Source organism: Lathyrus oleraceus, chromosome 1 (assembly GCF_024323335.1).
Source record: "Lathyrus oleraceus cultivar Zhongwan6 chromosome 1, CAAS_Psat_ZW6_1.0, whole genome shotgun sequence".
NCBI lineage: Eukaryota > Viridiplantae > Streptophyta > Magnoliopsida > Fabales > Fabaceae > Lathyrus > Lathyrus oleraceus.
In genome coordinates, this window is record NC_066579.1 from 460,302,903 (window position 1) to 460,318,151 (window position 15,249).

The 15,249-nt window shown below is 32.7% G+C and overlaps 1 protein-coding gene across 1 annotated transcript; it reads left to right on the forward strand.

The window, feature by feature from the left end:
- The first annotated feature begins 12,528 nt into the window (after window positions 1-12,528).
- LOC127085516 (cationic peroxidase 1) lies at window positions 12,529-14,071 on the forward strand. Its single transcript, XM_051026037.1, has 4 exons — window positions 12,529-12,723; window positions 12,904-13,095; window positions 13,179-13,344; window positions 13,556-14,071. Exons 1-4 carry the CDS (start codon window positions 12,547-12,549, stop codon window positions 13,945-13,947), a joined length of 927 nt encoding a protein of 308 aa, XP_050881994.1. The 5' UTR covers window positions 12,529-12,546; the 3' UTR covers window positions 13,948-14,071.
- Window positions 14,072-15,249: the final 1,178 nt, after the last annotated feature.

Here is a 15,249-nt window from a genome sequence, read left to right on the forward strand (position 1 = left end):
TTGGTACTTGTACTTAGTGGAAACTAGGGTTTCCTAGCAATTAGAGGTTGCTCAGTCAACCAAACCCTAATTGGAGATAACTCTCGATGCTTGGGTATGTGCTTGTTATTAATGATTCAACTGTGGCTTCTTGATGAAGCAAAACCCTAATTTGGGGACTCCCACTTGCTTATGTCTCCATAAACCCTAATCATGTCTAGCATTCATTGTGTGGCCTCATAACCTTAAATTCATCTAATTCTTCTCCACCTATTGTGTGTGTGTCTCTCTTGCTTGGTCAAGTTTCATTCAATGGTCTCTTGTTCATGGCTCATTCATGTCGATCCTTGGTTTTGATTCCATTCATCTTGTTCTTGTGTTCATTGGTTTGAGTTCAAGTCCATGGCCCCACAACTTTCATTTGCATTCATCCATATCATTTCATATGGTTATCTCAAGTGTTTAGTCCATGCCTTTCTTGTTTCATCTGGTCAATTTCATTCAAGTCCATTTCATGACATTTTCAATGCTTAGTGTTTGATCCATGGATCTTTGATTCATGCTTATCATTGTCCACTCAAGTTTTCTAAAGCCTAATATGATTCCTCCAATTCATGTCCATTAATTCATGTTAATGGTTCATTCATTTCAATACCTTTCATCATTTCTCATTTCAATCCATTTCAAGTCTTGTTAGGTAGCATCCTTTCAAGGTTTGATTCCATTGGTTCATATTAATATAGTCCATTCAAAGTTAATTCAAGCCATGTTAATATGATTCATTCAAATCATGGTTATCCATTCAATGAATTCAAATCATGATCCATCAATACATTCAAAGACCAAATTCCATCTATTCAAGTTCATATCAAATTCATTACTTTTAAATACTAAGTTCATACAATATCAATCCAATTTCATTCACAAAAACCTCAAATTCCATTACATAGATCATGAGATTGTCCATACATGAAAAATTACAAAAGAATGACATGTTAAGCAAATGTTAACTTTGGTCAACAATTGACTTTTTGGTCAACTTTGACCAAAGTCAACTCAACCACTCACCACCATAAATCTCAATCCTATTTCTAATCCTAAGTTCAACCTTGATCCTTGAGTTTAGGTCATTTTTACATGATGCTTCAAGGTTCAACTTGGTGTCACTTGTTTGCAAACTTTTGTCCAACCCACTTCATGTGCATATGACCTATGAGAAACCTAGGAAAACAATCCACAACATGAAGTGAATATGCAGTGAAATCATGAACCATTGCCAACCAAGTTGCAAAATGCATGAACACAAGCTCACAACCCACCAGCACAAGCCATATATTAGTGCACATCAAAAGCAAGTCAGAATCATAAGCACCATGGTCAAGATGCAGAACCTGCTACCATATGAACATAAACCATGCATGCAGAACTACTTCAAAAGACTACAAGGCTCCCTGCATAAACTAAGTTAAAATTAAAGCATGATGCATAACCTTGCATAGCCATATGACTACTATTAAACCTTGAAGGAATATGCCATGCTCACCTGCAGTGAAACACCTCAAAACCATACTGAAGCTAGCGGAAATATACCCGAACGTATCGCATGCTCGAACATATAACAGAGTTTCCATCGAACTTTATTTATTCCCGAAGGAAAGGGAAAACATCGATAAAACCTGGGGGAAAGAGATATGTTAGGTAAGGAAGTCGGTTATGCAAGGGGAATGTATTAACACCCCTAACATCCATGGTATTCCATGGGAATCGTTTTGATTATTCTCGCTCAAATGGGTGTTCTATATAAAGATTACTCACAAAAAAATAAGAGGAAAGGAAGAGAATAGATAAAGTTCTCGGTGAGGATTGGGGCCTTCATGCCTACGTATCCTCATAGTGCAATAAGGAATTCAGAGCTACGTAGTTTATAGAACTAGTTGCGGGAGATGAAAAGAAGTGTGATAACAAATTTAGTCTAAACAAAAGGATGATCTGATTTGAACTCCAAAAAGGGGTGAAATATGAACACGAGAGTAAAACTGGAGTTGACCAACAAGTGATGGGCCTAAGGCATGGTATCACTGTATTGGAATAACCGAAAATAAAGGAATTAGGTGTTTGGTTTCATAGCACAAACAACTCTTGGTTCATAAGGAAATACAAGATGGAGCACAAAGAGATATTGTATTTGGCTCAAAGATAAATGATATATCACATGAAGTGAATGAAGGTAGAGTATGAATGCATCATGGAGATGAATAGAATGAAGTGACCAAAGTCACAAAATTGAAGGTTTGGTAACAAGTGACTGAAGAAGTATAGTTTGAAACCAAAGGTCAGATACACATCAGAATGCATAGGAGAAATGAAGTTTGTACCATAGAGAGAAACAAGCATCTTAGCGTAAAAAGAAGGAATTAAATGTTTGGTTTGACAATACAAATAACTCTAGGTACGGATGCAGACTTTTCATTAGGCGTCATAAAAGGGTGTGTATGGATATCCAAAGTAAATTGTATTTCAGTTTCACAGAAACGGTATATCACTAGAGTGAATGGTTTAATGATCAAAAGTAGATAATGGATCGTGAAATATATGAGTGGTGCCCTAAGACAGAAGGAGGAATAATTAGGAGTATGCTCACAGAGGATTTGCATCATCGTGCCTACGTATTCTCACTGTACAATGAGAAAATCAAAGCAATCGTAGTTTGTAGAACTACGAACAAAAAGGAAAGAGCATAAAACGGTGTTTGTCTAAGCAACAAGGTCTGACAAGACAAACAACTAAAGGGGTATGATTGAAGTGATGAACAATATAACTTGTACCAACAGAATTATAACATGGGAACTCACAAAGGTGAATGACTTCGAACCAAAGGGTAAAGGCATATCAGTCAAAAGAGGGAGCAAAGTGTTTGGTTTGACATCACAAACAACTTTCAATTCATAAAGTTTTAGCCCAAAAGGAGGTAATGAATGTTTGGTTTGACAACACAAACATCTGGTTCACAAGGTGGACTATGATTAGGTCGTCCTAAAAGGATGTAAATAGGGTCCCACAAGAAAGTATTTTTGGGTACAACAAACAGTATATCACTAGCTGGGAACAAACAGTTCGAGATCGAGGAAGAATAGTATATTGGATCCATGAAAGAATGAACTCTGAAACGAAAAGTAAACATATATTTTCGTCAAAAAGAAGGAATAAGGTGTTTGGTTTGACAGCACAAACAACTTCTTGTTCATAAGGTTTTAGCCAAAAGGAGGAATCAAATGTTTGGTTTGACAACACAAACAACTCTTGGTTCACAAGGCGGACTGTTCATTAGGCGTCCTAAAAGGATGAGCACGGAAACCAAGGAAAAGTATATTTGATCTAAAAAAGATGATATTGATTGAATGAATGAAGAATGTTGGATTAATAAATAAGGTAGCTCGCGAAGAAACTGGATTCTCCTGCCTACGTATCCTTATAGTGCAATAAGGAAATCAGAGCTTTTGTAGTTCAACCCACTAGGGCTGAAAACAAGAATGATTAAGGAGGCAAGAGGAGTGATTGATTGAAATGAAGGATGGATTAGACTTGATAGTTACTTGATAATAATCATATTAAAGTCTATGAGTAAAGGTGGATACAATAAGCAACGGACCAAACGTCCCGCACCTAAAGATATCCAGAATGAGTGTAGGAAAGCTCCAGTCCCATTCATTCTTTACTACTTAAGGCTCGTGGCGTGTAATTCTCATATTAACTTTCAAGTTGCTGGAGAAGAGTCTTGGTCATTGTTCGTTGTAATGATGAAACGAGAGACTTGACAGTTGATTGACGAGGATCACACTAAAGTCTATGAATAAGGGCAAGTGCGTTGAATAGCTAGGGCCTACGCTCCGTACGCAAAGTCACTCTAGACAAGGATGAGAGAAACTCTGTCTCATCATTCCTTATTATTTAAGGCTCATGGCGTATGATACTTCTCACAACTCACAAGTTGTTGTGGAAGAATCTTCTTTGTAACTCCTTGTGTTGATATTGTTTTGCTTGAAGAATACTTGGTAGTGTATTCGATTCGTATTGCACTAAAGTATATGAATAAGGGAAAACGCTTTGAATAGCTAGGGCCTACACCCCGTACACAAAGTCGCTCTAGACAAGGATAGGAGAAACTCCATCTCATCATTCCTTATTACTTAAGGCTCGTATCGTACAATTTGAATCGTATTCACCAAGTGTTGACCTTTGATTTATCTTGTATAACCCGCTGCTTGGTATGATTGAGGATACCTTGATTTAAGATCGGACTTAAGGCTTTGAGCTCCATAACTTAGAGAAAAAAGTCTTATTAAGTGATCAAAAGTCTTTTGGTCACTCAATTTAGACTGTGGGATTATACAATATCAAAGAACTTAACTGATCAAAATTACTTTTGATCAATTTGAATCATAAGTTAAGATTTAGTTTGAAAACTGGGAGATAACTTAATCTAATGGTTGGAATTAATCAAACTAATCTAAGGGATCATGTCATAGTTAGTCAAGACTTGATTAAAAATCTATGTCAAAAAAGTTCCTAAGGGAACATGCAATTAAATGGTTAAAATGACAAAATAACCCCTAAGGGGTAAAATTGTCAATTCACAAAAATATTCAATCATGAACACAAATTTATTTCTAATTAAAGTCTAATTAGAACCTACAAATTGATTAAATCCTAAGATCTATTTGAACCTAATGTTCAAGAATTAACTAAATTCTAAAATTAACTAAATTCTAAAATTAACTAAAATCTAATTATTTTCTAATTTCTAATCTAATTAAAACTATATCAAAAACCAATTAGAAAATTATACAAAAATCTAATAAAGTCCTAAATTCTAATTAAAATCTAAAACCCAATTAAGCCTAATTAAAACGCTAAAAAAACAACTACCAAAAATATCAACACAAAATAAAATGGAATTAAATGTAATTAAAATGGTGATTAGAATATTGGGCCAAGGGGGGTGCAGACCCTGAATATAGAGTGCAGAATTCAGTAATAGGGTATTTGGGCCCAACAAAAAACTCAAATACCAAGAAGTGTAGTTGGATTCAGCAAGTATGTTGCTAAGAAAAATAGGGGTGTAAAAAACAAAGTATTGGGCTTAATGGCTAAGCCCAACAGAGTTTGCTAAGGGACATGTGAAAAATTCAGCACTCACTCTCTTCTCTACACATCATCTTCCAATTCTCATGTCAAAACAGAACCACCACCGGAGCTCCGACACCACCGCGCTTGAGGCGGCGAAATTGGACGGAATCAAGAAAAAACATCAGTTTCTTACTCTTCTCAACCTATTCGATCCTAATCCCTCACCCATTCTAACTACAAGCACTACGCCAAAAACTGGAATAGACAGCGCACTTTAGAGGGCGCTTTATTACAAAAGTGCACTCTAAAGTGAAGCGAAAAAATAAGGAGCGAACAACTGGAATAGATAGCGCACTTTAGAGGGCGTTTTTGTAATAAAGCGCCCTCTAAGGTGAAGCGAAAAAATAAGGAGGAGATAGAGAGACAACAATACAGGGCGCTTTTTAGAAAGCGCCCTCTAAGGTTACCCTTAGAGGGTGCTTTTAAAAAAGCGCTCTATAAGTCCATGTGCATTTCCAGTTTATAAAGCGCTTTTGGAAAGCCTTAGAGAGCGCTTTCATAAGCGCCCTCTTAGGCCCCCTTTAGAGGGCGCTTTTTTTCCACAAGCGCCCTCTAAGGTCCCCTTTAGTAAACATTAAAATTATAACATACTACGCGTTTTGTTATTTCACTCTCTGTTATTTTCGTTCTTTTTCACGTTAGGATTCTCACTGCTACGATTTTCGCTACTTCTAAGGCGTTCTCCTTCCACCTCTGTTAGATCTACGACGTTTCCTCCTTCTATTAATTCGTTGTTAGCTGTTCGATTTTGACACCATAGGTATTTTTCTAATCTTCATATTACTTGGTTTCTCTTCTGACGTTCGCTATTTTTCATTTTTGGTTTCATTTTTCTTAGTTCATACATTTATTGAGTATTCTCAACAATAATTATTGTGTTGCAATGCTAGCAATGGAGACTAGGCATTATGGGTTAAATTTCACCAACTGTTCCATTTGTTTCTCGATGTAGAAAAAGGAGGCAGCAATATCTAAAACACCTTCTACCAATCAAAGGTACACTATGCAGCTTATGAGTGTATTTATTCTAGCATACATAGCGTAGCTAGTAACTTAAGAAGTTTAGGTATGGATGTTATTTGATAGAGTAAATTAGAGTCGACTATTCTTCTGTTAGCTTTCAGTTAGACCATTATACAATTCTACATATATATTTTCTAGTCAATGTTTATCTTTTGTAAAAACTATATGATGATATATAACTATGCTACAAATTAGTGCATACCACTAATGCTTAATGCATGGTTCATACATTCTCATGCTATTGAAGTCAGAGATATCTGAAAATGTTGAGAAACTAACTCAATAAACCAAAATTGTTTTGGTTTTGGGTTGTTGTTGGAGACATGAATGCCCTGCACAGAGACTAACTCAATAAAGCGAAATTGTTTTGTCTCATCCCATTTTTGGTTTCTCTTCTGAAATTGTTTTTTGTTTATTCTAATTAGTAATGGATAATACATGGATGTCTTCCAATCGATTGTCGAGAGAGTACGAGAATGGGGTATCAGAATTCGTTAAGTTTGCCGTGTGCACGCCGAAGACCCCAGTAGAATGATATGTCCTTGCTTGGGTTGTTGTTATGGGAAACGGGTTGACGCAATTCAGTTGACATCGCATTTAATGAGGCATGGAATTGATCGAAGTTATACATGTTAGAATTTGCATGGTGAGAAAAGTAACGAGAATGTTGAACCGGGGGATAGTACGACCTATGCCTCAAACTATAGTGGCGCAGATACATACGATTGTGATCGAGTTGAAGAGATTGCAGAAGCACTTGAAGGAGATCTTAAGGATTGTCCCGAAATGTTTGAGAGGTTGGTAAGTGATACAGAGAAACCTTTGTATGATGGTTGCACTAAATTCACAAGATTGCCTGCGGTATTAAAGTTGTACAACTTAAAGGCGGGCAATGGATGGTCGGATAAAAGTTTCACAGAGTTATTAGCCCTTTTGAAAGATATGCTTCCTGAGGATAATGTTCTTTCCAATCGAACATATGAGACCAAAAAGATGTTGTGCTCTATTGGCATGAGCTATGATAAGATACATGCATGTCGAAACGATTGCGTTTTGTTTCGAAATGAGTATGCATCGTTAAATGAGTGTCCTAAATACGGTGTCTCGCGATATAAGAACAAGTTGTCTCCAGCAAAAGTCTTGTGGTATTTTCCTGTTATTCCGAGATTTAGACGCATGTTTCGAGTGATGTAGCAACATTTGGAGTCGGTGCTATTCAGGTTCGACCGAAAGGAAACTAAATTTGTAACGTTCCAAATTTATCAGACCATAATCTGAACAATATTTACATGTCATTTAGGTTCTTGCTACGATTTTAACTTTGTGGTTAGCAGACAAATTTGGTCGCCGACTTTTACTTATTGTGAGTCTGAGCTTTTTCGATAATTTTTGCATTCACATTACTATTTGTTTGGAGGGTAATAAGAGATTAATCAAAATCTCCTATTGCAGGTTTCTTCATCTGCAATGGCTTTGAGTCTTTTGGTTGTTTCAATATCATTCTACTTGAAGGTAATAATAATTTTTTTGTTTGTTATATTTTTTGAACATTTTTTTTTTGTTTATTTTTATATGTACATAATACATTAACTAGATATTACACATGCATTCATGCATAAATATTCAGAAATTTGTAACACAGATTCACAGGATTATATATCAGTAAATTCTTCTTTATATTTTTGGTTTTTTATATGGATAATATATTTTATGTTGAATTTGCTCTCAGGAATATATATCACCAGATTCTGATTTATATGCGACATTGAGCCTCGTATCGGTGGCTGGAGTTGTGGTGTGTAAATACAACTTTATTACACAAATGATGGTTTCTATTGTTTGTTTCCCTAACTTCATTATTATAAACTTTCAATTTCTTTCAGGTCATGGTTATTGCATTCTCTCTGGGATTAGGAGCAATGTCATGGATTATAATGTCTGAGGTACAATTTTCTTCAATAATAATATGCATGACAACCCTATATGAACAAACCTTTGTTGTAATATAATGTGATAGTTGATGTGTTGAATATATTTTACATAATAGATTCTTCCGATTAACATCAAAGGCCTAGCTGGAAGTTTTGCAACACTTGCCAATTGGTTCTTTTCCTGGTTGGTTACATTAACAACAAATTTGCTCTTGGATTGGAGTTCGGGAGGTTTGTGTGCATTGCCTATGTTAATTTTCTATAAATATCTATTGTTTCTAACCAGAAGCTTCCTATGTTTTTATCAGGAACCTTCACAATATATACTGCAGTGTGTGTTTTCACAGCAGGATTTGTTGTCATTTGGGTCCCCGAGACAAAGGGAAAAACTCTTGAAGAAATACAACAGTTTTTCAGATGAAGTTTCCTTTCGAGTAGCACTTCAGCTAGTGTTCACTCATGTATTCACATTCATATTTTTTTTTCTGAATCAACTCAATTCATTTTTGTGCTCTTTGGTCTTGTTAAATATGAAAAATACCAAAACAGTGTGATTTTCTAATCTAGCAGCATACTTGCATTTTTGTTGTAATTGATTGATTATAAACAAATAAATGAAAGAGAGTGGTTATTATACATTTCAATTTGAGTAGCAGTGGTTTCGGTTCATGACATTTCAAATAGCAAGAGGATCATATAAACAATAAGCATATATCAGTATTTGTATTTTAATATTATAAAAGCATAAAAAGAACCTTTAGTTGCTCTTGTGAATTATAACAAGCAGCTGTATGCCATTTTCTTCTGGTTACCTCTTGTGGCTGCAACATAACCTGAAATGAGAATATGGTCACAGAGACATGTGATGCATGTAAATGTTAAATAACCACCCACTTTAGAGGGCGCTTTCCAAAATAAGCGCCCTCTAAACCCTTTAAATTTCCACTTTAGAGGGCGCTTTCCAATAAAAGCGCCCTCTAAACCCTTAAAGGTTTCCACTTTAGAGGACGCTTTCCAGTAAAAGCGTCCTCTAAACCCTTAAAAGTTTCCACTTTAGAGGGCGCTTTCTTTAAAAGCGCCCTCTAAAGTGGCCCTTAAAGGGCTTAAAGAGCCACTTTAGAGAGCGCTTTCACCAGAAAAAAAAACGATGTCTTTACCTATGCCAGCGCCAGATTAGAGGGCGCTTTAAAGCGCTGTTATAGGCAAAAAAAAAGCGCCCTCTTTTCCCTTATTTGGCGTAGTGAAGTTAATCAATTCTGGAAATTGATCCATTAAAGTCAAGAACCCTAAGCATAAAATCAGAAATTAAATAGAGATGGAGGAGAATCAAACCACCAAACTTCGAGGTTTTGATTCTCCACTACATAAGCTATATTGTGGTATCAAAAATTCAGCAAACAAGCAAAGATAAAAAATCACCGACCTATAAGGCGGAATATTGTCTTGGAACTTGTTGAAATTTGGAGGTGATGAAGACGAAGAAGAGAAAACCAGGTGTATGCTACTTGGACTCTTTAATCTTCTACTTCTACTATGAACTCCTCCTGTTTAAGAATCAACTCTGAAAAATTCTGAATTGAATTATTGTTGTTGATGTTGATTATGTGAATGTAGGGATGATTGTTGAATGCAAATTGTTTAACCCAATTGATAAAAACTTCAATGTGAAGCTTGCTCCAATGGTGGTTTGAGCTTTGGTGTAGGGTGAAGAATTGGAGAAGATGAAGTGAGAAAAGTTGAATTTACAATGAGTAATTTGAGAGTGATGATCAAATTCTGAGAGAGCTTTGGTGTAATGAGAGTGATGTGTTTATATAGGTTATAGATTTGGATTAAATGGAGGTTTGAAGTTAGTTTTGCGAGGCTTGGAATTGGTTAAATGAGGCTTGGAATTAGTTAAAATGGTTTGAAATTAGTTTGAAGATGTTTGGAGTTAGTTTGGGGTGGTTTGGAGTTAGTTTGATGTGGTTTGGAATTAATTTGGGACTGTTATGAGTAACTCACAAATGTTGAAAAGGTTGTTGAATTGAAGTGTTAAGAGTTTGGTCCAATGCATGAATGATATGGTTTGTTGCTGCATAATTGTATAGAGATTTCAATGTGTTATGAGTTACCTTGTTAAAATTTCACAATCCCCGTGGAGACGAATTCCATTTATTAGTTCGACAAGACTAGTACATTTGCTAGAATTGTCCATCATCCATCATAACTTTATAAAACTCCAACTTAACTTCTCGAGCTAGTATGAATCAAAGAAAGTTGTCACGAAAAAAGTAGCTAGATTATATCTTTGTCTTTATTTTCCACGAATCTTTTAAAGGATGCGTACGTGAAACATTTTATGATTTTTGATATCATAATATTTTTGTTCAAAATATTAGTATTATTTTTCTAGTTTTTCTTGTTCAAAAGCAACATCAAACATTTGTCTTCGTCCAACATATGTTTTATTGTTTTCTTGTAATTTAGATTAGATTTTAGGTTTTATAATATTGTTTTTGTTGATATAAGTAAAGTTTTTAAGTTATTGTTAAGATAATTAAAGTGTCTAAGTTATTGTTCAGGTATGTTGTTATTTTGTTAAACTAAGTTGTTGCTTATGTTAATGCATGTTTTACTTTTGTTGGTAAATATTGTTGTTTGTGTTATTGTAAATATTTTTTATTAGGTATGTGATGTTTTGTTGATGTATGTTATTGTTTTTTTACGTTAAGTTTATGATTTTTTCATAAATATTTTTTTGGTGTTATTTTAGATGTTTTTTAAAGTATGGTGATGTTATTTTGTTGAGGTATGTTATTTTTTTGTTAAGATAAGTTGTTGTATTTTGTTGATAAATTTGTTGTTTCTTTTAGTTTAGATGTTATTATTGAAGTATGTTGATATTTTTGTTGAGGTATCCTGATAAATGTTGTTGTTGAGGTGTCTTAGATAAATGTTGTGGTTTTTGTATATGTATGTTATTATTTATGTTTTTCTTAATTTCATTACTTGTACATTGCAATTATCATTTTTTTCCACCAACATTCCTAGAAGATGAGTTTATTATATCGTATACGATTTGACTTTTTTACCAACCCGTCTTTGAATATATAATCTTCCAAATTGAATTAGAAAATAATAATATGAAAAATTAAGTTATATTAGAAAAAAACTTATATTAATCAATGTTTTACGAGCTTTCTTTAGCCCATTATCCATATCTCATTCTTTGACGGTTATAATTTGGTTTAATGCTTGTCTTTTTTATATCTACACTTTCTTTTTTACTAGTTCATTCTGAAAAGTTATTAATACTGCGCAAAATAAACTAAAAGAGAATAAAGTGTTGGTTGAAGAAATATAAGCATTGAACCAAATTCTAATTGTTAAAGAGTGAGATATAAATAATGGGGTGTAGAAAGATGAAAAAGTATTTATTAATGTAACTTGTTCTTTTAATATAAGTCAATTTATCATTTTATTGATATCTAAATTAGAATGAAAGGTTATATCTTTATTGATAGTTGGTTAATCAAGTGTGATAATAATTATGTCATATAAAAATCCTCTTAATTGATTATAATAAGTCCCTAATTCATTACCTAGGCACAAAAGGTTTTCAAATAGTTTTAATAAAATCAAAGAGGATGTTCGATCATTCAAAGTGTGTAAACACGCTATTGATATGATAAAGATATAATACAACAAATTTCCCAAATTACATGCCTAAAAATTAAGAGATATTGATGAGGAAGTTATGTATGAGATATGTTATTAAAATATAAGAGACATTCTAGGAGCTACCTAAGTTGTCATCTAATGACATAGTCAATTACATCAGTTAATTGTTACTAATAATTACATGCTAAAAATAACAGTTAATTTTTAACACAATAAAAATGAAACTGCATGGTGCAAACACAACTGTTACGGTATCTTGATCTTATACAGTTCCAAATATATTTGCAAGGGTTTTAAGTGACCGCTAATATCCTATTTAAACTGGATAAACTTTTATTTTGGAGGTCGAAAACCCTATATATTATTAATAATGTGAAAAAAATAAAACAATTCTTTAGAAATATAATTACGGAGAAATCAAAGGATATGTAGATAAAAATTATGCTGATACAACTGAAAATTCTTAATGGCCAAAATAAATATTATCTTAAATAAAGAATATTAAACATTCCAAGAATGAAATAAATCATAACTTTACAACATACCAAGTCATATGTAATATCTTATTAATATGAAAACAAAAGTTACAGTCATCAACTTTATTATGTCATGAATGAAAACTCATAACATGATGCAAATGGAAGGTTTCTATATAAACCATAACATTTCATCTCCATAAACCACAAACATTTCAACTAATAAATTCTACTTTGCAATAATAATGGCTTTAGGTTCTTCATTTTGTTTACTATTAATCACATGTATGATTTTGATTGGTATAAGCCCTAATTCAGCTGCTGATTTATCATATACATTCTACGATAAATCTTGTCCGAAAGCTCTTCGCACAATTAGGAAAACAGTTCAAGATGCTGTTTTTAACGAACCTCGCATGGGAGCTTCTATACTTCGACTCCATTTTCATGACTGCTTTGTTCTTGTAAATTCATTAACTTGCATTTAATTTCATGCACGCGATGCATGCTCGTGCGCGTGCATGAAATATATATATATATATATATATATATATATATATATATATATATATATATATATATATATATATATATATATAGTATTCGCGGAGTAAAAAATTAACAATTTTAATTTTTTGTCGTAGGGTTGTGATGCATCGGTATTGTTAGATGACACGGCGAATTTCACGGGCGAAAAGAAATCGTTTCCAAACGCGAACTCGCTAAGAGGCTTTGAGGTTATTGACAATATCAAATCTCAATTGGAGAAAATGTGTCCTAAAGTTGTATCTTGTGCTGATATCTTAACCCTAGCTGCTAGAGATGCTGTTGCTGCTGTAAGTACAAATTTAGTATATACTAACAATAAATTAACAATTTGATACTTTATGATTATTAATGCATATTTATATATGTATAGCTTGGTGGAAAAAGATGGAATGTACTATTAGGAAGAAGAGATTCAACAACAGCAAGCTTGGATTTATCAAATTCTGACTTACCTAGTCCTTCTATGGATCTTGATGGCCTTATCACTGCTTTTGCCAAGAAAAATTTCACTACTGAAGAAATGGTTGCTTTATCAGGTAATTAAATAATTTATGCCCTTAAAAATGCATTTCTTTAATTCTTGAGCTTGGTTAGTCTATAGACTTCATATACAGGCATATGTCATTCATATACAGACGACAGATACGACAATGATACAAATAATATTAATAATTTATGAAAATTAAATAATCGAATGTGATACATGCGTACGTATCGTGTAACATTTTTATGTTTTTTGTTAATCAGGTGGTCACACAATCGGCAATGTGAGATGCCAATTTTTCAGATCAAGGATATACAATGAGACAAACATAGACCCTAAATTTGCTACAACAATGCAAGCATTATGTCCATTTGAAGGTGGTGATGATGATTTATCTCCATTTGATTCAACCACACCAAATAATTTCGACAATGCTTTCTACGCTAACTTGGTTCAAAACAAAGGTCTAGTACACTCTGATCAACAACTATTTGCTAATGCAACATCATCCACAAGCTCTCAAGTAAGAACATATAGCAGAAACAACGTACGTTTCAAAAGAGATTTTGCAGCTGCAATGTTCAAGATGACAATGCTCAGTCCACTTACTGGCAATGATGGCCAGATTAGGACTAATTGCAGATTTGTTAATTAATCACCATGCTAATTTGGTGTTTGTATTCTTTAAATTAATAATAAATTGAAGGCTTGATTTGTTAATGATCCAATATTGTAACTTGTTAATTACTAAAAAAAATATTTGATTTGTATTAAGAAAACCTTCCAAGAAGTTACAATGATGGTCGTTATTACATCATAAAAGAAACGTCATTATAAAGAGTTTGCAAAGAAAAGTTATATGAATAATTGAATTTTTCCGTTTCTAAAATAATAATAGTTGTTACTACAGTATGAAGCTCCAATTAAATTATTACCAACATTTTAAAATACAAAGTCTTAAATATATGGTCTATGAAATCATGTAAGGAAAAATAAAAAGTACATTTATTATGGTTAGTACAACAATTCATTGGCAACTAAGGAATATTTTATTATAAAGTTGTGTAAGAACTCAATTTTTTCATGTATTGACCCCGACTTCTTTCTGTCCTATAAATTCACATAGATTGTCAATACACTTCACGATGTGATATTTACTAATATTAGGAAACGCTTCTTGACAATATACATCTGTTTTGCATTCAACTTTTACGGTAATAAAATAACAAAATAAAGAATAATATTAATAGAAAATATAAAAAATTGAGTTCAAAGTAAAAAAAATAAAGATCAAAATTTAAAAAGGTTAGAAAAATATCTTACTGCAAATGTTTCTTTCAATAAAAAATGCAGAAATCAATAAAATCATAAAATGAACAATATTGAGAAATTTAGCCATATTTTTTTTTTCATGTTATAGATATAATATGATATGATCAATTATAGTGTATAAACTTGTCCTAAGTTATAATAAATTAATTATTTTTAGCCCTTGAGGAGTATGGAAAAACATCTTTAAATTGCTAATGTGTATATCTCTTTATTAGATTAATGTGTTATGTTTGTCCTTTTAACACATTAAAGAGTAACATGCAAAACTTTCTTATCATTAGAATTCCCTCTTTTAAAATTAATTTTTCAACCAAAAATTATTTTCTTTTCCTTTAAGTTTAATTTTTAATCACTCTATACAATTTTTTTTATATGATGATGAATTTATTTGAATAATTATTTTTAAATATAGAGAATATAAATGATCAATTAAAACTGTCAAATTAAAAGAAAAATTAGAAGATTTATAGTAAGTTTTTAAACATATTCTTAGAGCCAATATAACTCATCTTATATATAATCGAGTTGATTCATAAACATAATGAGTTGAACTATACATAGTTCAAATCTACCTCATTTAATTAACAAATTTATTTTTTTTTATTCATATAGAGCAATTTTTTGT

Coding starts and splice junctions, on each gene's coding strand:
- LOC127085516 (XM_051026037.1), top strand. CDS start 12,547: ATGATTTTGATTGGTATAAGCCCTAATTCAGCTGCTGATTTATCATAT. Junction 12,724..12,903: donor TTCATGACTGCTTTGTTCTT/GTAAATTCATTA, acceptor TTTTTGTCGTAG/GGTTGTGATGCATCGGTATT. Junction 13,096..13,178: donor CTAGAGATGCTGTTGCTGCT/GTAAGTACAAAT, acceptor ATATATGTATAG/CTTGGTGGAAAAAGATGGAA.